The following is a 23250-nucleotide window of genomic DNA, read 5'->3' as shown; positions in this document are numbered from 1 at the left end:
AGGCTGAGTAGTAGGTTCCCGCTAAATATTATTGGTAGGTAAAATGTTATAAATAGTTCAATTAGTTGATACATGTTTGGTTAGTTGTTATAGAACTTGTTGATGCTTTCTAAAATGTTAGTGAGATGTTAAATAATAATTATCATTAGTTGATAAGTAGTATGTTATATGTTACATACGAGGTTATTGTTAACATATAAAAGTTTGGGTATGAAAATTTATATAAACTTTAACATCAACAAATAACATGTGATAGTTTTAGTTAACATAATTTGTTACCTCTAATCATTGTGTTATATATTATTTTTGCAGCTCTGCCGGACTTATGATCACAACAGAAAGTCTCTCTTGTTAGACATCGTTAGATTCTTCGTGCATCTTGTGAACTAGCAAGTCGTTGGAGAGACTGTTGCTACCCACATCTTGTGGACAATTACCACATTTGTTTCGTATGTATATCATACCAATGTACATAATTACATTTATATACTAATGTTGCATTAATGATACGTGTAAGATACTTGATAGTAGTGTTGGTGTCAATTATATTATTATCACATTAACAACATACCATATATCTAACATTCTATTGTTAACTGCTACAATGTTAAAAGTATTAACTACGATCGTTATGTTTCATCTTTCTTTAATCTTGAAATCAATATTGTCTCTAATATAGTAGACATTAGTATCCTTACTTGTTAGACATTAATTTATTCAGTAACCAGGTAAGGTCAATTCATAGTAGTTAACAATGATTACTTTATAAGTAATACTTCTTAATATAACAATGATTGCACATCTAAAATGATCTTTAAGCATGTGTAAACTAGTAATAATAAATCTAATCAGTAAGAAACCCATTAACAACTCATCATATATATAACATCCCATCGTTACCTGCTAACAAGTAGTATTACTACCTTTGAGGTAACAATAAACGCTTTTGTTACAATCATTAACTTTTTTTATGCTTGTTTCGGTCTGCACTAATAAATTAGTGCCTACCAAGTAAGTATAGTATCGTGTACTAATTATATATTTTACATGTGATACATGTGAATAATGTTAACGATAATATTTTATAACTTAACAGATAATATGTTATATTACACGTCCAAGATATTATAACAGTTAACTTTGTTTTTATCATATGTTAAATATGATGATTCACAAGATGTTCGGCGGAATCTTAAGCTCTGTTAAATTTTCAAAATAAAATTGATCGTCTTTTCTGCTTACTTTGACCTGAGTGCTACTGAATATGTGCGTTGAAGGTAGGCATGGCATGATGAAATCGAAGTATTTATTTCAACATTATTATAGGATTCATCATGAAATCATTGTGAAAATACTAGAATAAAAAAGTTGATTATTTTAAAAAAATATTGTTAGTACACAGAGATTAATGGATAATAGACCAGTTGTTGAAAAGTTGAGGATAAGAAAAAAAAAAAACGAACATGGAGGAAAAAGTGTGAAAGATGATAAATAGTACATTATTAAATAATTATTGGACAGCTGCAGTCTACAGACCTACATCTACATAGAAGTCTACGAATGTACTATAAAAAAAATCAAACCAAATCTATCTCTCCTCACTTTTTTAGCGTACGTGTCTTTGCTCTAGGGGCATTTTGGGCAAGTCATACACAAGTTGCTACAGGGATCACGGGTTTTTTTTGCTTTCGGATAGTTCCCTAATTTTGCGTACACTAAGGTATATCTGGCCAATAATCTCTTTATATTATATGAAAACTAACTAACGAACGATGTCGGAACGAATAAGATTCAGAGATGGGGGAAATGGGAAATGGGAAATGGGAAATGGGAAAGGCGATAGGATTACTGATAAGCGGGACGCTAGTGTATGACCATTTCTGTTGAGGAATTGGGTTCCGTCTGAGTTCATTACTCCACCTGCGACCAAACTTCCACTAAAAGTAGCTCTGAAGTTCATTTACTTGCAGAAACTCCACCTGAAGCGTCAATCCTTCAAAGTTCATATGTACGTCAAACATAGCTCCACCTTTCAGAGTTAATCGTCACTGCCTCAATCTTTAACCATGGCATGTTGCTATATAATTGCAGCCACTGCAACAATTCTCTGATAAAGCAGAAGATCCACCAGAGGCTTCCTTTTGCTTCCTTGCGCCACTCAACTGAACTGACTTTGAGTGTTACATTCACTTGACTCTCTTCTGAGAAATTTTCTCTGAAAAGAACACTGCTCCACAAGTTGTTCTTGCTCCCACTGAGAACTCCAATATGATTTTGTCTCAGTCTCTGTCCATCCATCGTTAGAGAACATACACGTTCTTCCCAGAGACATGAATCTTTTCTCAGATTTATTCGACTACAGCAGCTTCCTTGCAGCACTCCTTTAGACCTGTGCAGACCTTGAGCTTCCTTGCAGCACTCTCTGGATCACCACGCCTTAGACTCACCATCTGCTACTTCAGAAAGCACTCTAAGACACTTGTCTTTCATCTTGATCCAACCATCTGTACCTCCACAGATATCATGATCAACCACTTGACCATGTTCACCACGACCTGTAGACTTCTCAGATTCTTGAGCTCTGATCTTTAGTTCTGAGACTAATCAAACACACAACCTTCACTCAAATCCAAACCATAACTTGAAAGCCTTCAAAGTTATTTCCCTGCTCTCATATATAACCTGTTTTTCTGATTTTGTTCCAACCTCAATACACCATCTACTTCTCTGAATTCTGAAAAAACCAAACTGATATATAAGCTTCCACCAACACACTGTAAGTCAAACCTCCTAAGGCGTCCCCTAGTCCTTCGATCTAAGTGTGTTACCTCCAGCTTATTCCCTCAGCAAACACTTGAACACCAGTGGCACATAATCCTTTCACACCAAGAATTTAACCAAAGAAAACAACTTTGGCTATCTCCTTGTGCAAAACCAGTATGCTCTCTTGTGTTCCAAACCAGCTTTCAATTCCTTGAGAAACACAGACCATGAGTGCCGGAACATCAACGGAATACATCACACGATGTACCTTGTGAGTGCAGCTAAACTTGATTTGAGCCTTACACTTGCTTGATCCATTCTGATTGTGTAACCCTGAGTTGAAAGATCTCAGCCTCTTTCCCTTCTCAATCAGAAACCAAACTCTAAGCATTGAGTCATCGAGACACGAACAAAACCTCATTGCTCCACTGCTCTTGCTTTAGTCTTGACCAATCTTGAAGCCTCCAATCTTGAACGACCATACTCACAGTAACAATGTCGGTTCATCACCGAGAGTAGAGAGAGATTAACTTACTGCTCCATGATTTCATCTTCTTGAAATCATCACCGACATGTCTTCCTTCAAGACACGTGATATCAACACATGAACCCAGCTGATATATTCTTCTTCCACAGCTTGCGACGTCTCCGTAACAGTGACACATACTGTGCGTCTTCTTTGACGTCGTGATGATGAATATGTTCATTGTTGATTCTGTTTCCTCTTTCCAAGAACCTACAACTGTCAACACTGAGCAGACTCTCCATCGTAGAACTCTTACTGACGATTCCATAATTAACTGATTCAAGATCAGTCACCAAACCCAGCTCGTGATATATATACAACCTCTCTGTACTTCTTCTCTCTTGATCTCTCTAGCCTTGAAGCTTGGAGCTCAGGTGAAGAAGACGATGACGTCGTCTCTTACTCTCTCGCCCAATAGAAAACCAGAAGACTCTTGCTCTTAGTCATAGCACATGCCTCTCACGTGCTCTTTAAAGACTTTCCTTTAATAAGACCTTCTAGATGAGTCAAAGTGTTTGCCACTCTTCTCTTTATCAAGTTGGATCATTATCTCACAATGTTGAAGTTTCTTCTTCGATAAGGGATTCTTTGTTGTTTGATTTTGATATTGTTTTTTTTGTTCATCACAACAAATTAGGATACGAAAATGAAGCTTTTTGTTTCTGTGAATGTTTATTTTGAAGGGTACCTGGTAACATCGTTGCACGCTTAGCTAATACTGTTGGTGCTGCTGAATCCGTTTTGCGTGTTGCAGCTACCGGACATGACAAGAGGCTATTTCTCAAGGCAAGTTCAGTTTTCTTTTGTCTCCTTGGTTATTATATTACAGTAGAAGAGATACTTCTCTTTGATATTGCCTGAGTAGCAAAAGAATATAAAACTAAATTTGTTTACGACATTTGACTAACATTCTGTAGAATCCTGTCCATTGTGTTTTTTTAATAGGATTATGCCATTATTGTTTCCCAACGTCTTCACGATCAGGACTAGCTTCCTTAGTTGACCTTTTATAAATAGCGGCATTCACATGAATCGATATTGCTCAAGACTCAGAAACCCTAGCTAGAATTGGTTTCCTTGTTCAACACTCTTTCTCAATTGTTTTACTTGAGCCTAGACGTTTGCGTTTCCAATTCTTTGGTAAAATCACACGGCTTCAAAAATTCTATAGATATGGCGTTAGAGAAGAAACCTGTTGGTGTTGATAGAATCATAGAAGAAAAAGAAGATATGATCAACCAGTTACCAGATTATTTGCTTTGTGAGATACTTCTCAATCTTCCCACGAAGGATGTGATCAAGGCTAGCCTGTTATGTCGCAGATGGAGAGATCTTTGGCAATCTGTTCTTGGATTGGATTTGGAGTTTAATAGCTCCACAGATTTTGATAAATACGGTTTCTTCAACAGATTTATAGATGTGAAGAGGGACGTGTGCTTAGAAAGCAATTGACAAATTCTTTCTTTTTAACTTAAAAAAATAATAATAGTAATGCATATATTTGTGGATTTGGCTAAATCTTGTATACAAAATGAACTAGTAGATGACTTTTGGTGGAGATGACTTTGACAAGGATAGTTGTCAAATGCACACATAAACCATGAATTCCTTAGTGATTGCTATTTGAACATGTTTATTCTCTTTTCTGTACTTTATTTGTGTGGTTTGAATTTTGCAATGCAGATGAGTTGTTGATGGGCTCACTTCAAATTCCAATAAAAATGAAAGCACTGATATCGAGCAAGGAGGATCGCAGGATTCTTCGCCGGAAAACACAACTAGGATTCTGGAAAAAAATCAAACACTTAACAAAGCAACATGAATTAGACTTTTTCTCTCTTCTCTCTTTTCTTCCAAAAATTCCGCCGTCACTAGATTGTGTTTCGGCCAACGTCCGGTGACTCGGCCGGTGACTCTCCGAGTCCTGGGCGTTAGACCTCTTTTGTTCCTCTCATTATCTTTTCATTTTTCTTCCACCGATCTCCTTTTGTTGGGAGTTCACCCTCTTCTCTATGGGACTGCGGTGGCTTATGCTTTCGTTTTGGCTCAGAGAAGGGTTTAGAGGCAGATCTGTGAGTCTATTGTGGTCTTGCCTCTAAATCTTTTGTCGATCTGTGGCATTTTGTGTTGCAGGTTTTGTAATGTAATTTTACGTACAGCTTGTATGACAAGGTATATGTTGATGTGTTCTGATACATATGACTCCACTCCCATTGAGAGTTCACTAAGCAGGATGCAAATTACAACTTCGATGATATTTGATGAAGTGATGGGGAAGTAGAATGGGAAAGAACCAAGCTAAATAGCTAATGTGTTTTAACTAGGTTGTAGTTGTAGGTGGTTTGGTCCATGTATGTTCTCGTGAACAGAAAAAATAATGTGTTGTTTATAGAATTTGAGAAAAACCAATAATACAAATCCAACCAAAATAACAAGGTTCATCTTTGTATTTGTTTCTTTGTAAGCACTTACAAATTCATTGAAATATAGTTTCAAACTAAATCTTTAAACAATTCTTTATTATTGAATAACACTTGATTTCAAAATTTATTTTAAAATTACATAACCAATAACACTAGATTTAAATATAGATTTTAAAGTCATAAAACCAATAACTGATTTGGTTTGTAGTTATTGTAAGAAGAAAGAAAAGCAGAAAACTAAGCACGTGTTTTCCAAGGTAAAACAAACCCTGCTGGATACTCATATCTTCTTGTAAACCAAATTCCATCATCTTTGGCAATCCACGAACGTAACTGGCCACATCGCGGAAAATTTGCATGATATACTTGAAGATCATAATAAAACTTATTATTCTCTCCATGGCTAATAGTGCAATCCCATCGTGTTTCTTCTGGCCATTTATAGTCCTTGAAAGAAATAATAAACTGACTTGCATGGAAACTTAACAGATTAGACATAAATTTCCCCTTGTTATCACTACAATCGATCAACAAATTATCACGAGAAGAATCTAGTTGATTATCAATCATTACAATGTTTTGCTTGCAAGCTTCGTTCAACCCAAAGAACATAGCAGTAATAAACACAAAAGCTATCAAACGATTCATGTTGTTGATCTAAAAATATTTTTGTAATGATAAAGATGTCAAACACGTTTGAGTATTTATAGCCTTTGAATGAAAAACATTCTTTCTTTTTAACTTTTTTTTATAAAAAAAAAATTAGTAATGCATGTATTTGTGGATTTGGCTAAATATTGAATACAAAATGAACTAGTCAAACATGGAAGTTTAGTTTCTATAAGCATAGTTGACCATTACAATCAATCAAGATAAGTACAGTTTGTGTTACTAAGAATGATAGTATCATTATACATAAAGGATAATGCTTACAAAGTAGCTACCTAAACAGAAGATTTCTTGGCAGAACATAAGTATATATTTGATTGTAGTGGTCAACCATAATCCAGTTTTATGGTAATGTTTATTTATTTGGTCTGACTGTAATGGTAGTGGTCAACCATACTTTTAAAAACTAAACTCAAAAGTCAAACTAAATCTTTGACTTAAGTTTTATTGGTCTCATCCTATCACTTTTTATTAGGGGTGGATTTTTATTAGGGGTGGACACGAAGTGGATATCCGGATTTTTAGAGATTCTTTTGTGATCTGATCCATTTCGTTTGAATAATCAATTTTCCGGTTCGATACGATCCGTAACCATCCGAATATTCCGTCTTCCGGATATCCAGAAAATTTTAGATTTTTAATTGGATATCAGATTGTACAAATAAAAATTTTAAAAGCAAATTAAATAAAAATCTGAAATCATGTAAAATAATAATATTTGACTACAAAATAAAAAAAAATATTTACCTTTTAAAATTATACTAACTACTATAAAAACTAATAAATAAAAATAATGGATCTGATTGGATATCTGTTTCTAGGAATATTAGTATTTGTGATTTGCTTCATTTTTACGGACATTGTAAATTATTATTTGCTTTACTTTGTAGAGTTACAGATTTCCGAATTTTTTCGGTTCGAATCGATAACGAATCAAATCAAAATTTATAGATAATTTGCAGAGCCCTAGTTTTGATATATCCCGAAAGTGGTCAATCACATCATTGATAATTGCCTTATATGCTTAAGCCATGATTGGAACAGTTTCTTTTTTTTTGTAACAATGGGTAATACATTACATCATCATATAATCTCTAATTTTTTTACATACGATGATCAACTACCTGCAATATATGTGATAATGATGAACAGCTCCACAGATAAGGATTCCACGACGAAGTTCTCTCCGAAACACTTACCTCGACAAACGGTTCTGCATGTAGGACATCGTTCATGTACATGCTCTCTCCGCAGCAAACGACCACAACGAACGGCTCTGCCTGTATTACCATGGAACTTCCAATAATCTGCAATAAATTATAAAGTCTGGGATTCGGACCCTAAATCTGGGTGTAAAAACATTTAAACCTTAACCAGCAGGCCAAGGTGCTTCTACCATTAGAACCGTTTCTAATACGCAGTTCCTTATTGTCTTATTTGACCAATTGTTATCACTGAAAAGCTAAGGTGATTTTCTTGTTCATCACAACGAATTAGGATATGAAGATAAAAGCTTTTTGTTTCTGTGAATGTATCCGCTTTCTATATTCAGAAGCACGAATGTTTATTGATTGATGATCACCGCTTTGACATTATGTGCAATGCAAAGTTTAATTTGTGTGAAGGGTACCTGTGGATCCATTAGATTGGCAAATATCACAAGACACAGCCAGTAACATCGTTGCACGCTTAGATAATACTGTTGGAGCTGCTGAATCCGTTTTGAGTGTTGCAGCAACGGGACATGACAAGATGCTATTTCTCAAGGCAATTTCAGTTTTCTTTTCTCTCCTTGGTTATATTACAGTAGAAGAGATACTCACATTGAGAGTGACAAGGTATATGTTGATGTGTTCTGATACATATGACTCCATTCCCATTGAGAGTTCACTGAGTAGGATCAGTGGCGGATCTAGAAGTTACTTCGATCCGGGGCATACATATAATTTATCAACAATGTCAACAGAGGCATTTGTCAAAAATTTGAAAAAATACACTGAAATTTTAAAAACCATGGTGGGCAACTGCCCCACCCTTTGTCCATCTACATCCGCCACTGAGTAGGATGCAAATTACAGCTTCGATGATATTTTATGATGTGATGGGGAAGTAGAATGGGAAAGAACCAAGCTAATGTGTTTTAACGAGGTTGTAGTTGTAGGTCGTTTGGTCCATGTCTGTTCTCGTGAACAGAAAATATAATGTGTTGTTTGTAGAATTTGAGAAAACCCAATAATACAAATCCAACCAAAATAACAAGGTTCATCTTTGTATTTGTTTCTTTGTACTTTAATCTTAAAAGCACTTACAAATCTATTGAAATATAATTTCAAATCAAATCCTTAAACAAATCTTTATTACTGAATAACACTTGATTTCAAAATCTATTTTAAAATTACATAACTAATAGCACTAGATTTAAATATAGATTTTAAAATAATAAAACCAATAACACTTGTAAGAACAAAGGAAAGCAGAAAGTTTTTTTTTTTTTTTTTTGATCAAATGGAAACAGAAAGCTATGCAATTATTCTCCAAGGTAAAACAAACCCTGCTGGATCCTCATATCTTCTTGTAAACCAAATTCCATCATCTTTGGCAATCCATGAACGTAACTGACCACATCGCTGATAATTTGCATGATATACTTGAAGATCATAATAAAACTTATTTCTCTCTCCATGACTAATAGTGCAAGACCATCGTGTTTCTTTTGGCCATCTATAGTCGGCGAAAGAAATGATAAACGGACTTGCATCGAAACTTAACAGATTAGATATAAATTTCCCCTTGTTATAACAATCGATAAACAAATTACTACGAGAAGAAACTAGTTGATTTTCAACCATTACAATGTTTTTTCTTGCAAGCTTCGTTCAACCCAAAGAACATAGCACTAATAAACACAAAAGCTATCAAATGATTCATGTTGTGGATCTAAGATTATTTTTTGTAATGATAAAGATGTCAAACATGTTTGAGTATTTATAGCCTTTGAATGGAAAACATTCTTTCTTTTTAACTTTTTTTATAAACAAAAATAGTAATGCATGTATTTGTGGATTCGGCTAAATATTGAATACAAAATGAACTAGTCAAACATGGAAGTTTAGTTTCTATAAGCATAGTTGAACATTACAATCAATCCACGTAAGTACAGTTTGTGTTACTAAGAATGATCGTATCATTGTACATAAAGGATAATGCTTACAAAGTAGCTACCTAAACAGAAGATTTCTTGGCAAAACATAAGTATATATTTGATTGTAGTGGTCAACCATAATCCAGAGTTTTATGGTAAGGTTTATGTGGTCAAACATACTTTTAGAAACTAAACTCAAAAGTCAAACTAAATCTTTGACTTAAGTTTTATTGGTACCACCCTATCACTTTTGATTGTGGATGGCACAGAGCGTATATCTGGAATTTTGGAAGAGTTTGTGATCCGATCCGTCTTGTTCGAATAATCAATTTTCCGATTCGATTCAATCCGATCTGATCCGTAACCATCTGGTCTTCCGGATATCCATAACTTTTGCTTCAATACTCTCTTGTCTATGTTTGTGTAGAGACTTGGATCTCGGTATCACCATAGGTACTAGTTTGGAGATGGATAGGAAACTCGCTCATAAACTATCTCTGCAAGGTTTGTAACGCCACAGCCGTGTTCGCGACATGTCTAACAAATATTTAGCTTTGGATTGTTATACATAAACCGCCTTTCTCGCCGCTCTTTAATTGTCGAGGAAAGGCACCTCGCGATGCACTAAACATGTATGACAAAATCATAAAGATGAAGAACGTACGCCTCGATGCTCGTTTTCATACTGTGTTGATTGATAGTCTTGTGGAGATCGGTGAGTATTAGTGCAGCGATTCGTTTGTTTAACAGATCCGTCGTGGAGAAACATCCGTTAGATGTTGTGTCGTATACAGTAGCAGTTAAGGGGCTTGTGCGTGGGAGAAGGATGGATGAAGCTTGTTCTCTCTTGTACAAAATGAAAGGACTTATAGGACTATTATCTCTGGTTTGTGCGAGGAGAGAGATAAGGATAGGTTGAAGAAGATTGTGTGGGACTGCGTTGAGGAGGGAGTTTGAGTTGCAGGGGCGGATCCACTCACACAAGAGTGGGTCAGCTGAGACCCCTAAAATCATAAAATCCTTTTATATATACCTTACAAAATAATGAATGCACCCAGTAAATTTTCATTTATGAACCCACCCAATTTTTACTCACGCTCTCTTGCACATTTTTATTTACTTTTTATTTTGTTTAATATTTTTTCTTTTACTTTATCTAGTTAATGCTCGACTAAAAAGTCATTATAGAACAAAAAGTGGAAAACTATGTATTTGTGTTGTGGATATATATTACTGTTTGTAAAACTGTATTACATTTAATATCTTACCACATAAACCAGCTTTAAAACTCATATATCATACGATTGTTCATTTAGTAAATACTTTAACTATTTTATAATTCAATAAACACATACTATTGACCTGTAATTTTTTATTTTTTTTAAAATAAAATGTATTATCAAAAAATTTAATTTTTATCAAATTTATATAAAATATGCATTTAAATATGCAGTTTTAATTTGGTTTTTAGCTTTTGATTGTCTACAGGTTTAAAGCTTTAGTATATAGTATATAATTATCCTAATTATTATATATATTTTATTATTTAATATAATTTATATAAAATATATAATAACTGATTCCAATAAAATAATTTTTTGGCTCCGCCACTATTGAGTTGGATCTTAATACTAAGTTTAAAGTGATCTCTCGTCAAGATATGGTAGAGACTGTTCTGAGTTTAGATTGGTTTTTGAGAAATGGTGTGGGGACTTTGATGTTTCTGATTCTTGCCGTGAGTTGTATGTTTCTGCTGGCTGAGTTTCGAGGAAACTGTATAACGTATATGTACAGTTCTTTTATGTATTTATAGAAATGAAATATCTAAAAATAAAAAATAAACACCAGATAAACTGTAATATAAACCAAACAATTTAAAAGCCTGCGTGTGTATCTTCACCTTGTTTTACAAAACAAGTTTATCTTGGAGTCCCCCGGTTTGCTTTAATCACATGGCTGGCAGTAAACAATAGATTGTCAACAGGTGACCGTATGAGAACTTGGGGACAGGTGCAAGGATGTCTGTTTTGTGGAGAGCCAAACGAGACAAGGGACCATCTGTTTTTTGCTTGTCTATATACCTACACTCTCTGGACTGAAGTTGTGGGCACGCTACTGGGAAGACCTCCTGATCATGATTGGGTAAGCACGCTTGAACACTTTACAACACATAGTTTCAGCTATCTTGACTACATTCTATTGAGGTTAGTGTTTCAAGCTACAATATATATGATATGGAGAGAAAAGAATGATAGAAGGCATCTCAAGAAACCTAGATAACACCACCAATTGACGAAAATTATTGATAAAAATATACATAATCGGCTTTTAGCTACCAGATATTAGGAGAAATAACGCATGAAGAAACTTATGCAAGAGTGGTACAGAACACATACATAGATCATAGAGTTCTTGTTCACTGCCTTTAGTCCTTTGTACATAACTATTCTTTTCATTGATGATCAATAAATTTAAAATTTCATCAAAAAAAAAAAATGATCCAATGCAAAAGGATCACTAAAACGAATCTCCTAACCTTAAGAGTCATAACGAACCTAAGAAAAACAGCATCCACCCTACCGAAACTCCCTAGCTGGCATTGTATTTAAAAGTGAAAGCTCAATTTTTTTTCCCCTTTTATTCATTCGAGTTTATCATAAACTGGTTACATAACTGAAAGAGCAATGAAACAGAAATATATACAACAGCTTTTTAAAAAAGGAAAAGATTACACTAAACAGAGGTAAAATGGCTACAACTAACTACTATTATTCTTTTTTTTTTACATTTCAGGATTAGTAAAGCAGTCTATATGGCGAGTCTTTGCACTTGACTTGGTTCAGTCGTCATCAGAATCACCCCGGCTCATATTCATAACAATCTACAGATCCAATAGATCTAGCTTCATTATTTCTTCTATCTAATGAAACCCAACCAAAAAGTCATCAGACGTCTGACTCTTTATACATGATCATTCAATAAAAAAGGTCAGACCTTTAGTTTAAGTAACAACCCACCCAAACGCGCCGGTTGATTCTTCAAAGTAGCATTCTCTTTACCCTTCCTCATCCTCGGAGTGAGACTCTGTATTTGAAGTCGCCTCGGTCTTAGTCTCCATCAATAGAGGCTGCACACCTAAACCAACCGACCAAAAAAACAATACGTTAATGAGAATAACCACACAATTACAAATGAACCAATTACACCATAAAGTTGCGATTTTTACATATAAGATTTCAATAAATGTTAATAACATTTAACATGTAGCACTAACACGATCAAAACCCAAAGTATGAACCTGTTACACCACAAAGCTAGGCCTTTTTACCTATAAGATTAAATAAATGTTAATTAACATAACATTAACATGTAGCACTAACACGATCAAAACCCAAAGTACGAACCTTTAAGGAAATAATCAGAGGAAGGCCATCCGCGAGACGAATTGGTGGAGAGAGATTCTTCGTCCGTTAACGGATTAGCCAGCTTCGCGACGAGCTGAGCGATCCCGTGAGTCTGAGATCCAGATCCAGGAGGAGGGACCCAGTACGACGCACCGGGAACAAACGGGAGCCAATCGGGTGCCGATCTTCGGACGACTATCCGGTGAACGGCGTCCTCTAGCTTCTGAATTAACGGATCCGAGGGCGATTGCGACGCGGCGATGTCGAATTCGTACAGATCGCCGCGACGGTCGGAGGATTGAGATCGGATGGATAAGAGGTGCGATGAAGGGAGGAAGGAGGCTGCAGCTGCTGTGAGTCGGTTTTTAGAGAGAGAAAGTGGAAGGGAGAGGGAACGAGCCATCTAGAGAGAGATAGAGAGGGGGGGGAGACGAACGGTTTCTGACTTTCGGGAACAAAGCTGTAATTAAAAGATAAAGACACGAGTTTTGGTTTGGTTTTGTGGATAAAAGGATAAGAAGAGCATTTTCCCCTTTTATCGTAATCCTTTTTTTTAGGAATTATAAAAGGATAATTATATTAAGTTTATTTTGTTTATATAATTTGTATTAGGCTTCAGAGTTTTATCCGAGATCCGGATTCGATCTGAGATTCGATCCGAAAATCCGGATATCCGGAGGGGCCGAATCCGGATCCGGATAGTAAAATGTTGGATCCGTCAAAGCCGGATCCGGATCCGGATATCTTGATTTTTAGTCCGGATATCCGGATCAGTAAGTTTTATTAATAACTATTTTAGAAATAGTAATATCTATATATAAAAATTAACTTTTTAATATATTTTCATTTTTATAATAGTATACGTAAATTTTATTTAAATTTTTTAATATTATACATCAAAATAATTAAAAACATTATATATTTTTTTATTTTTAAATTATTTTTAATATAAATATAAATATTATTTATTTATTTATTTTAAGGATCCAAATCTGGATCCGGATATCCGCCGGATATTACAATTTTTAGAAAGATATCCGCCAGTGGATATCCGAGAACCCCGGATCCGGATAAGGATAGTAAAATTATGGATCAACCGGATAAAGATCCGGATACCTTAAAGTTGTCCGGATACCCGATCCGTCCCGAGGCTAATTTGTATAGCTGTTTCGCATCTCAACAAGATCAAGATAATTGAAAAATAACATCGATCAATGGCCACTGTAATTCTCATTTGTATAATGATATTCACACTTTTTTATAGATGGATATTTTGGGTCTTAATAGATATTTTGCTCTTGTTGACAAAAGAAAAAAGAAGATATTTGTGAGTCAATGGTTTAGGACAGAACTTATTTGAATATGAGATCTGAAATCCCTCATGTGACGTGTACATATTCCAGTATTTCGAGAGAAAAAACACGCGAGTCGACGTAGAAATCAAACAAGTATGAGATGTTGCGATTCTCTTCCGAAACTGAACAACCAACACATGAGCTAGAAAGACGACGTATTTAGAGCTCATCCGACTGCTGCTGAGTCGTCTCGCTGCCGGAAAAGCTCCTCTTCACCTTTTCTTTAACTGCTTCCGTCGCATCACACGCCACCTCCGCTGCTGACCTGGCAGCTTCCTCCACCGTATCTTTACTGTGCTCGAAGCTCCTTGTGACCGCCTCTTTCATCTTTCCTCCTGCTCCCATTGATGCATCATCCTTTCCTCTAAAACTACACAAATGCAAAGAAAATAACCCGCCTTGAAAAAAAGAAGCTACTTGGACTAGAAACCACGTATTTCTCAGTTACGATTCACTTCCTCCGTTTTATTATTTTTTTAATGATGTTTTAGAGAATTTTCATTGTTTCACAATATACTTTAACTTTATGCATATAATCAAAGTTATATATTTTTATTATTTTATTAATAATTAAATAAATAAAATTTAAATTATGTTTTAGTGACACTTTTGAAGAAAAGTAGACGGTAGAAAAATAGGAAACAAATGGAGTATAATATTATATGATCTCTAAGACTGACTATTTGAACCGAGTATCTACTTACTCTATGTTCGGAGGAAAAAAGCGGGCGTGACCACGACCTAAACTCTCTTTGAGTTTCGCCCAGTAATCATTACCAGATTGTTTGATCGTAGAGAACCAAACCGTAGTCGTTTTATCTTCCGGAGGCACCACTCTCTGGTAATCCTCCTCACTGACAACATTCACAGAGAATACAAAGAAGATGACTAAAGATATGCATAGCAGATGAGAAACCTGTAATGTCATTAATTTTCCGGCCATGTGTTTATTTTCGTTGTTAAGGTTCTCTATGTTTCTTTCTCTCTGTGTGTTTAAATAATGCAGGTGAGTTGAACTTAAGGAACAAAACTTGTGGTTGACAAAATGTGTTACAAAGGTTACTGTTTGCCAAGGCAAGTCGGCAAGTGAGACGTGGTGGGGACACCACACGTGTCTGACGCGTGAACCACAAAACGACGTGAAAGGTCGAACGTAAAGGAGGTGGGCTCATGTAAGACTTTACTATTACGTTTTATACCCAAATCCGGTTTATACCCGACCGTATTATTGACATGTATGACTTGCCACTTACTGTAGAATTGGTTCGGTACTTACGAGTTACGACCATCGTAACCATTCTAATCCGTATGATAGAACCATATTTTATCTTTTCAATTTCCAAAGTCGCGAGACTCGTATTTAACCTTTGTTTACCATCTTAGCAAGTGTTAGTTGAGCTGGTGAGTATTTTCTTTCAGATCTTATTTTTGCCGCTTATTGAGCAAAATCTCATTTTGATTGTAGGTTCTTGCCAATAGCCTCAGTTACTACTTGAGGCGTCCATCAACTAACGAGGCCAGTTTATATAAAGCCATTTAAAAGAAACAAACAAATTGAAATCTCATCCCACATCATGACGATTTTTTACACCTTTTTCTACGTTTGACCAAAATAATCTGCTTCATTTTGGTAGCCTGCTCATACATCTGTAATAGTAACATTTCTCTCTACTTTAACCATTCACCAAACTGGCCTTCATTCACAACCTGTCAAACTTTATCATCTAGCAGTGCTTTAATAATTAGAGAATATTTCTAAACACAGCAAGCGCAAGCACATTTGAAGAAAGTTAGTTTGCAAATATGGGTAAACTAGTCTTAAATCCTCCCTAGTAGTTATACATATCCAGAGAGTACAAATCTTTTTTTTTCCATGTTTTAGAAAAGAAGGATTTGGATAAAACCTTGAGATAGAGTGTTTCACCATATATAATCTTATTTAAATGACAATGATCTTTCTCCTGTTGCACTCCCCCCATCAAGCGCCACTTGCATACAGACGAGTCCACTCCTTAGCTGCATATATGTTCACAACGATATGAGATTCACCAGATTATAGAGGAACAAAGATTTGTTGACAGTTTTAAGATCATGTTTATCACCTGTCTCCACAGCTTCAGCTTCATTACTCTTCCAATGCTTAGCTATGTTCTCAGAGAGTGGATCATCTGGGTTTGGTGCACTTAGAAGAGCTTGAATACTTGATTTTTAAACCACCATTGGAGAACCATAAAGTTTCAATAATTGATATTAACAACTGTTATTATTATGCATTAGAGACTAGAGAGAGTAAATCTATGGAATATCAACTATACCTCAAGAGCACAGTTCTTATTTGTAGCGCAGGACTCCACTTGTCTTTCAATATGTCAAGGCAAATTCTTCCAAGCTATATATACATAAATGAAAGCATACAAAACATGTTTCATAAGGATATATAAAGATAGTAAGAGAAAATAAAATAGTATAAATTTTGCAACAAACCTTGTCAATGTTAGGATGGTAAATCTTGGTGAGAAACCTAACCTGTGTTACATAATGATAAGACCGCCAAACTCTATATCAATATTGAAATTTGGATACGCTGTCTAATCTTACAAGTGAAAAAGCATTTGAAGTAGTCATGACGAACCACAGTAACCAATCTCATAAACCGCATTCGGTATAAAACAAAAAAAAAATTATAATGTGTAAAAGACAATCAACTTGATAGTCATTTACAATGCGTTCATACAATATTGTTGGGTTACACTAATTCTACTCAAAGTTACAATGGAATGTAATGAATGCAGCCAAAACATCAGAAACATGAAATGAAAATGAGTAAAACTCACAAAAGTTGAAGCAACTTACTTTGGGAGCTGCCATAGGATACTCTTCAGGCAAAAAGAGCTCCAACTTGAAAACTCCTCCTACAAATTGAGGATAATTTTTTTTTAAAAAAAAATACCAATTAATAAACATTTTAATGAACGTTAATACACAAGAATTAGTTCTGGTAAATGAACACAGCAGATATCATCACAGCAGACTTAATCTTGAGTACCTTCATAAGGAGACTGGGTAGGACCAAGAATCATAACATTGAAATATCGCATATTCTCCTCTGACGGAGACGCACTTATCCCCGGAGCTGCACCAACACACACAACCAATATTCCTAAATTCAATTTCATAATAGCAGCTATATCAAAATCAACAGGGATATAACGAAGCGATGAGAGCTTACCCGGTTCACTAAGCAGCCGTTGAGTTTCCTACCAGATCCGAGAAGACAAGAAAAAGTCAGATCATAAGTTCCGATGAGCTGGCAACTTTAAGAGATCGGGAAACGCACCTTGATGATTCTTCGCGGTAGATTACTATTCGCCATTATCGGATTCGATCGATCTCGCGGATAATTTAGGGTTTATTTTAGAGAGAACGAAGCTAGCTAGCAACGGATGCTACGTCGTGTCTCGTCTTGTGACCCCTCTTGATTGTTTTTTATTCTTTTTCCTTTTAATTTTCTTTATTTTTCCTTTTAACGACGCGTTGGTCTAACGCAAAATATAAAGAAGGATTAAGAAAGTTGGACATTATTGGCAGCATTAGTGTGTCAACATCAATAACATGATCTTCTTTTTGCCTTGTGGAGATTCACTACAAACCAACCACTATGAACCGTGAACGGGGACTGAGCAGTTATTAGTTGTTACGTTCAGCTCCAAACTGGACACTGAACTGAGTTTTATCGGTCTAGAGGGTTACTAAAAGATGTTAAGACTTCCACTGGTAAACATCAAATATTAGTAAAGCTATTTTGTTCGATACTGAAAGCGACGAAACTTTATTTTGAAGTTCGGAAACTAAAAATCCCAACACTAAACAGGTAGATAAGTCGTATACAAAATCAATATCGAAACTTGATTCTCACTTAGCGTCCGGATATCACAGTTGTAGATGATTAAAGGAAAGGCAGAGAGGTTCATCAGAGGAAAACAAAAATTCAGGGAAAATATAAAAGAAAATGCAAACTTTGAGGTCAAAGATACAACTGGAGTTGCGTTATCTTTTGCATCTGGAACATAGCAATAGACAAAAGAGAAAAAAAAAATCATCATTTCATTGCTTTCTGAACCGAATCTGCAGGAATTTGATGCAATAAACCTCCTCCATTTGCTTGCTGATTCTTCTCCTGCTCTTTCAGATTTGATTTTTTCTCCATCTCACGCCATTTGTTGATCGCGAAAGTACATAAAACTGCCAAAATCGAACATAGTCAAAATCATCGATCTAGTCGATCAAAATACAAGCCTATAAGAGTTTCGATCTAACTTACATCCGGCGCCGACGAAGTAGACCATACGGAGAACCTTCGGAGCCGGTGGACCTTCCTCTATCATTCTTCCTTCTAATCGCTATCTCCTTCTCTCTTCTCTCTTCTCTCTTCTCTCTTCTCTCTCAGGAGTTTGTTTTTCAAACGTTGTCGCTTCTATGTTCTGTAGGAAACGAAATGAGACCTAACCCGACGACCAAAACATAACGCAACCCGACCCGGTTTAACCCGGCTCTGGTTCTTTTGCTGCTGATTTTTCAAGTTACAAATTGGTTGACCAACAATACTTTGGAATAAAGTTAAAACATTGTTATCATATGTAATTATGTATAGTGTAAAACTCATATAGATGTCTATATTTATTACAAAACAATAACATAACCAAACAATGGACCTTCGGGTATTACAACTCTCTCTCTCTCTCTCTCTCTCTCTCTCTCTCTCTCAACATATATAAACCAAAAAGCCTTCAATTTGAGCAGCAACCGAGTTTCTTCAGAGCAGAGACATCGTTCTTAACTTCGATTTTCTCCCCTTTCGGGACAGACCCGTTCGCATCTTCACCAGCTTCGACTTGCTTCTTGCTAGTGATGCGGTAAATCTGCGTCAAAACCTCTGCGAACGCGTCCTCCACGTTGGTGGCTTCAAGGGCAGATGTTTCCATGAAGCACAGCGATTCCTGCTCAGCATAGGATTTACCATCTTCTGTCGGAACAGCTAGTAGATGGCGCAGGTCAGATTTGTTACCAACCAGCATCACCACAATGTTTGGGTCTGTGTGGTTCTTGAGCTCTTTCAACCACCGGTCTACGTTTTCAAATGTTGCACGGCGGGTGGTATCGTATACTAGGAGTGCGCCAACTGCTCCACGGTAGTATGCACTAGTGATGGCACGGTACCTGTCACCAGAACCAAACCAAGTCTTAAGATGGTGCCGAGAATCAGTGATAAAGTGAGCAAATGTGATAATAAAGGTTTTAACTTTCATCATCCTAATCTCGGGCCAATCCCAAATCTAGATCAAGGACACAAGGACGTGCATACTGATCCCGTTTCCATTTTTTTTTTTTTTTTGCCAAAATAGGGATATAAACTAAATTGCTAGGTCAAAGAAGGCTCAAGGCAGTGAAAACAATCGTTTAAATGGATGCAACTCTACTAGTAAAGAGAGCAAGTTCATTAACCAGAAAAGTTCACATGCTCTTGTTCATCCATTCAATTAAGAATCATCCACCTCAAGCAAATCACTGTTGTATGAGTCAAAAACAAGACTTATTCTCAGAAGAGAGTCTATTATTTTATCTACAGTTACATTATTAGCTAAATCCATAATGTATCCTTCAATGGTGGTCAAATGCAGTCAACCATTGAGTACAAAGAGTCAACGGACAGACTCTCTAGAATCAGAATAGGTGAACACATTCACTAGTCCTAAGGCTCAAGCATAGAAGCAAGTGAATGAATGATACATTGAATAATCACCATCTAAAGAGACCTACAGATTCAATTCCAATGTAGTCTCATGAGCTCAAATTTTGTCATATACTCAGCGATCAAAAGCAAGCTTCCACAATCCAAGTTACCAAAAAGATAGATCTATGCAAAGGAGCTATGACGCAAATCGAAACTCAAAGCGGAATACACTACTCGAGCAAGATCTAGCTTGACGAAAGAAAAGCGAACCTCTCTTGACCAGCAGTGTCCCAAATCTGAGCTTTGATGACCTTATCATCAACCTTCAAGGTCCGAGTGGCGAACTCGACTCCGATGGTGGATTTAGACTCGAGGTTGAACTCGTTTTTGGTGAATCTGGAGAGGAGATTGGATTTGCCTACTCCGGAATCGCCTATAAGAACAACTTTGAAGAGGTAATCGTAGTCGTCTTCCACTTTGTACCCTGCCATCTCCCCCCGTCTCCCGTATTTGCTTCCTTGCTTGCTTGATTGATTGAGAGAGTGAGAAAGAGACGCAGTGTAAACAAACTGAGATTTGAAATAACTCGAGAAGATGGATGGTGTAACAGTTAACGTGACTGGCGGTGATAGTGTTGTGATCATAAGCTGAGATCTCGTCCGTTGATCTCTCGCTCGCGTCGGTGACTGTCAGTTTTATCCTCCACGTGTAGTGTCACGTGAGCGACGTGTATCTGATCACTGTAGTTTTTCTTCTTCTTCTTCTTCTTCTTCTCCACCGAGAAAATCAATTTCTTTTTTAACTTAATCATCAATTTTTTATTTACCAAATGTGGATACAAAATTATCACTGTTTATAGATGTTAACATACAAAACCCAAATCTAGTAATACCTAGGAACACTTGTCATGGTCCTTACGCTATCTAATCAAAGCATCATTGTATATTACATCACTGTGAGAACAAATTCATCCCGGAATAAATTGTCTTTTAGACCATCTTCTAATTCTACCACTACAACAGATAAGAAAACATATCCTTAGCTAATCGACAATCCTATAATGATAAATCCAAATTAGAGCATAGCAAATGGGACAAATGATTGGACTGTTAGGCTTGGCCATTTGCTTCGACACCCGAAAGAGACGCGTTTTTTTTACTTAGAATCAAACGAGAGCTTGGGACAGAGGTTTTGTATCTGGAAAGACGGGTCGAGGCAGTGACATCATTCACAACAAAGCCAGGAAATCTGTAAATCGGAGAAGGGCCACACTCGGTACTTCGAATGCCAAGTCCTAAGCGTGTTTGCCACCAGGTCTTTGAACTTCTCCTGAGGACCACTTGGAAAACTAAAACTCACCACACTCCACTTACAAGAACCGTAAGAGCAGCTTCTTCTATAGAACGTCTTTACTCTAATGCTGAGGCTTCATCTGGTGTGGGTGAAGCACCACCCTTTCCTTCTCCATCCAAACCATAGACGATCCTTCAGAAGTCAAAAAGTAACAGCACACGCATAATTTCATCCGACGAACACGCGTCCGCCTTATTATCTCTAGGGCGCCTTCGAAGGAGAGTCTCTAAAGTTCACACGAGTAAGAAGTGACGCTGAGTCACCCACACGGCAAGACTGCTTCACGCGCCACCTTACACCCCTCTTCTTACTTATCTAAGTTGCAAGCCAGCAGGAAACATCAGCTTCCAGATCTATAACAAGAGTGACAAAACACATCCCCACGTCTGGTTGAGCATTAGCGAAAGAAACTTATATATTAACGCACAACTCACATGGCCACTAAAATTTTGACACATGGCAAAGCTTAAAAAAAAACAATTAAAATTGTATTTTCTTCATCTTGTATTTTTGTGCAATCCAAATCTTTAACTACCTAAATTCCTGATTTTTCTCAAAATTTTCATCTCACGTTTTAGTTAACTTCTTCGTTCTTCAACTATTTTCTTCTCTATAAAATTTAAAAACTCACTGTTTTCTTCTTTACGCTTTATCTATCACCAAAGATTGCGTAATTTGTAATTGATTTATCAAAAGCAGGAGCCAGTTCACGTTATCAAAAAGGATACAGTAAGTGCTTCTTTGTTATTATATAGCGATGGAAAAATATGAGCAATCAATCCCACGTGTTCTTGCAACTCCAAGTCTCCTAAGTTAAGTTTCATGTCTGTTTTTGTCAATTATATTTTAAAAATTATGTTACCTATTTCTTATAGATGGAGAACACATATTTGAAAGAAGATGACAAGGGATTTCTGCTATGTTTGCCAGTAAATATATTTCATGAATCATCAACAAACTTGAAGCAACATCAAATATGACAGAAGGGGAAGTTGCTAACAACGAAGAAAATCTGAAGAAACAAACCATCAATTCATTTTCAGTAAGCACCAGAGAAAAAGTTGCAGCAATTTATATCCAAAATTAAGGTAACAATAAAAACTTTTCGAATCCATTCAGTTTTTAATATGAATATAGGAAACTACACATGAGGATGATAATTTTCACAATGTTTTAGAAAAAAGGCAAATCAAACTTCATATTTTTTTAGAGTGGACAAGGTTTAATCAACTACGAAAATATACTAGGTTAGTGATATTTTGTTTCCTATCTTTCAAAATGCTTATTATACTTTTTCTTTGAACTATGTTTTTCTGTGTTGATATAAATGTTAACTTTTTATATTTCCATTTAAGTAGAGAAAACTAGAGTATTTGAAAACATGAAAAATACAAATATCTGATTCCAACCATATAAATTGCTGCACATAATAATATATTCTTTACAAAAAAATATAAAGCATCATCAGGAATGGTGTATAACACCACATTATAAAGTCAAAAACTTATGGACAATTACCACTACATTTAACACAAAACATGTGTGACTCGGGATATCAATGAAGCAAAACATAAGTTGAATTGTTAGAGGATAAAATGTATTGTTAATAGAGGTTTTAATTAATGGATACATGCTGTAGATTTCATACTACTTCCTCTGTAAAACAAAAGATCATATACTATGTTTATAACATGCTTCTGTAACAAAACTTGATTAATTCAGAAAAATAATTGTACCTTAATGGCTTCATGGTTTCCATCTATACACCCAGTACCTCTCCGATATTAGAATTTCACCCGTTATTCTTGGCATAAGTTAACCGAGACGATCTTCAAATGAGTAGAATAAGATAGATAAATAACCATCATTTATTTTAAAAACAAC

At 35.9% G+C, this 23250-nt stretch overlaps 5 protein-coding genes and 1 pseudogene across 10 annotated transcripts; all 6 read right to left on the bottom strand.

Moving 5' to 3' along the window:
• Positions 1–8900: 8900 nt before the first annotated feature.
• On the bottom strand, positions 8901–9273 carry LOC106309319 (annotated as a pseudogene).
• Positions 9274–12135: 2862 nt separating this feature from the next.
• Positions 12136–13525, bottom strand: LOC106307764. Of its 6 annotated transcripts, XR_001263393.1 has the most exons (4): positions 12928–13525; positions 12822–12851; positions 12518–12658; positions 12136–12443 (listed from the first exon to the last, which is right to left on the bottom strand). XR_001263393.1 is itself a non-coding variant. In XM_013744813.1 (3 exons), exons 1-2 carry the CDS (start codon positions 13328–13330, stop codon positions 12579–12581), a joined length of 483 nt encoding a protein of 160 aa, XP_013600267.1. In that variant the 5' UTR covers positions 13331–13512; the 3' UTR covers positions 12136–12443; positions 12541–12578. The 6 variants fall into 6 exon arrangements, 3 of the variants coding, with proteins under 3 accessions (XP_013600267.1, XP_013600265.1, XP_013600268.1); XR_001263391.1 differs by lacking the exon at positions 12822–12851 and having other exon boundaries at positions 12928–13511; XM_013744813.1 differs by lacking the exon at positions 12822–12851 and having other exon boundaries at positions 12541–12658; positions 12928–13512.
• A 639-nt stretch (positions 13526–14164) lies between these two features.
• LOC106310001 lies at positions 14165–15265 on the bottom strand. Its single transcript, XM_013747192.1, has 2 exons — positions 14987–15265; positions 14165–14652 (listed from the first exon to the last, which is right to left on the bottom strand). The coding sequence occupies exons 1-2, from the start codon at positions 15223–15225 to the stop codon at positions 14442–14444; spliced, it is 450 nt and encodes a 149-aa protein (XP_013602646.1). The 5' UTR covers positions 15226–15265; the 3' UTR covers positions 14165–14441.
• Positions 15266–15992: 727 nt separating this feature from the next.
• LOC106312237 (ubiquitin-conjugating enzyme E2 36) lies at positions 15993–17853 on the bottom strand. Its single transcript, XM_013749682.1, has 8 exons — positions 17620–17853; positions 17512–17539; positions 17329–17415; positions 17136–17194; positions 16767–16808; positions 16598–16671; positions 16385–16482; positions 15993–16298 (listed from the first exon to the last, which is right to left on the bottom strand). The coding sequence occupies exons 1-8, from the start codon at positions 17653–17655 to the stop codon at positions 16261–16263; spliced, it is 462 nt and encodes a 153-aa protein (XP_013605136.1). The 5' UTR covers positions 17656–17853; the 3' UTR covers positions 15993–16260.
• Positions 17854–18165: 312 nt separating this feature from the next.
• Positions 18166–18776, bottom strand: LOC106312238. The gene is made up of 2 exons (XM_013749683.1): positions 18604–18776; positions 18166–18524 (listed from the first exon to the last, which is right to left on the bottom strand). The coding sequence occupies exons 1-2, from the start codon at positions 18665–18667 to the stop codon at positions 18382–18384; spliced, it is 207 nt and encodes a 68-aa protein (XP_013605137.1). The 5' UTR covers positions 18668–18776; the 3' UTR covers positions 18166–18381.
• A 118-nt stretch (positions 18777–18894) lies between these two features.
• Positions 18895–20583, bottom strand: LOC106312236 (ras-related protein RABA1b). Its single transcript, XM_013749681.1, has 2 exons — positions 20284–20583; positions 18895–19499 (listed from the first exon to the last, which is right to left on the bottom strand). Exons 1-2 carry the CDS (start codon positions 20502–20504, stop codon positions 19070–19072), a joined length of 651 nt encoding a protein of 216 aa, XP_013605135.1. The 5' UTR covers positions 20505–20583; the 3' UTR covers positions 18895–19069.
• Positions 20584–23250: the final 2667 nt, after the last annotated feature.

The sequence above is a fragment of the Brassica oleracea genome, chromosome C8 (assembly GCF_000695525.1).
Source record: "Brassica oleracea var. oleracea cultivar TO1000 chromosome C8, BOL, whole genome shotgun sequence".
Lineage (NCBI taxonomy): Eukaryota > Viridiplantae > Streptophyta > Magnoliopsida > Brassicales > Brassicaceae > Brassica > Brassica oleracea.
This window is presented reverse-complemented; position numbering and strand designations above follow the sequence as displayed.

Excerpts from the sequence above, each read along its gene's own strand:
- LOC106312238 (XM_013749683.1), bottom strand. The coding sequence starts at position 18,667 with ATGATAGAGGAAGGTCCACCGGCTCCGAAGGTTCTCCGTATGGTCTAC. Across the intron at positions 18,525-18,603 it reads CTACTTCGTCGGCGCCGGAT|TTTTATGTACTTTCGCGATC; the intron begins GTAAGTTAGATC and ends CGATTTTGGCAG.
- LOC106312236 (XM_013749681.1), bottom strand. The coding sequence starts at position 20,504 with ATGGCAGGGTACAAAGTGGAAGACGACTACGATTACCTCTTCAAAGTT. Across the intron at positions 19,500-20,283 it reads GACACTGCTGGTCAAGAGAG|GTACCGTGCCATCACTAGTG; the intron begins GTTCGCTTTTCT and ends TTCTGGTGACAG.
- LOC106307764 (XM_013744811.1), bottom strand. The coding sequence starts at position 13,330 with ATGGCTCGTTCCCTCTCCCTTCCACTTTCTCTCTCTAAAAACCGACTC. Across the intron at positions 12,659-12,927 it reads CTCTGATTATTTCCTTAAAG|GTGTGCAGCCTCTATTGATG; the intron begins GTTCGTACTTTG and ends CGGTTGGTTTAG.
- LOC106310001 (XM_013747192.1), bottom strand. The coding sequence starts at position 15,225 with ATGGCCGGAAAATTAATGACATTACAGGTTTCTCATCTGCTATGCATA. Across the intron at positions 14,653-14,986 it reads TTTTTTCCTCCGAACATAGA|TTTTAGAGGAAAGGATGATG; the intron begins GTAAGTAGATAC and ends GCATTTGTGTAG.
- LOC106312237 (XM_013749682.1), bottom strand. The coding sequence starts at position 17,655 with ATGGCGAATAGTAATCTACCGCGAAGAATCATCAAG. Across the intron at positions 16,672-16,766 it reads ACCATCCTAACATTGACAAG|CTTGGAAGAATTTGCCTTGA; the intron begins GTTTGTTGCAAA and ends ATGTATATATAG. Across the intron at positions 16,299-16,384 it reads AGCTGAAGCTGTGGAGACAG|CTAAGGAGTGGACTCGTCTG; the intron begins GTGATAAACATG and ends ACATATATGCAG.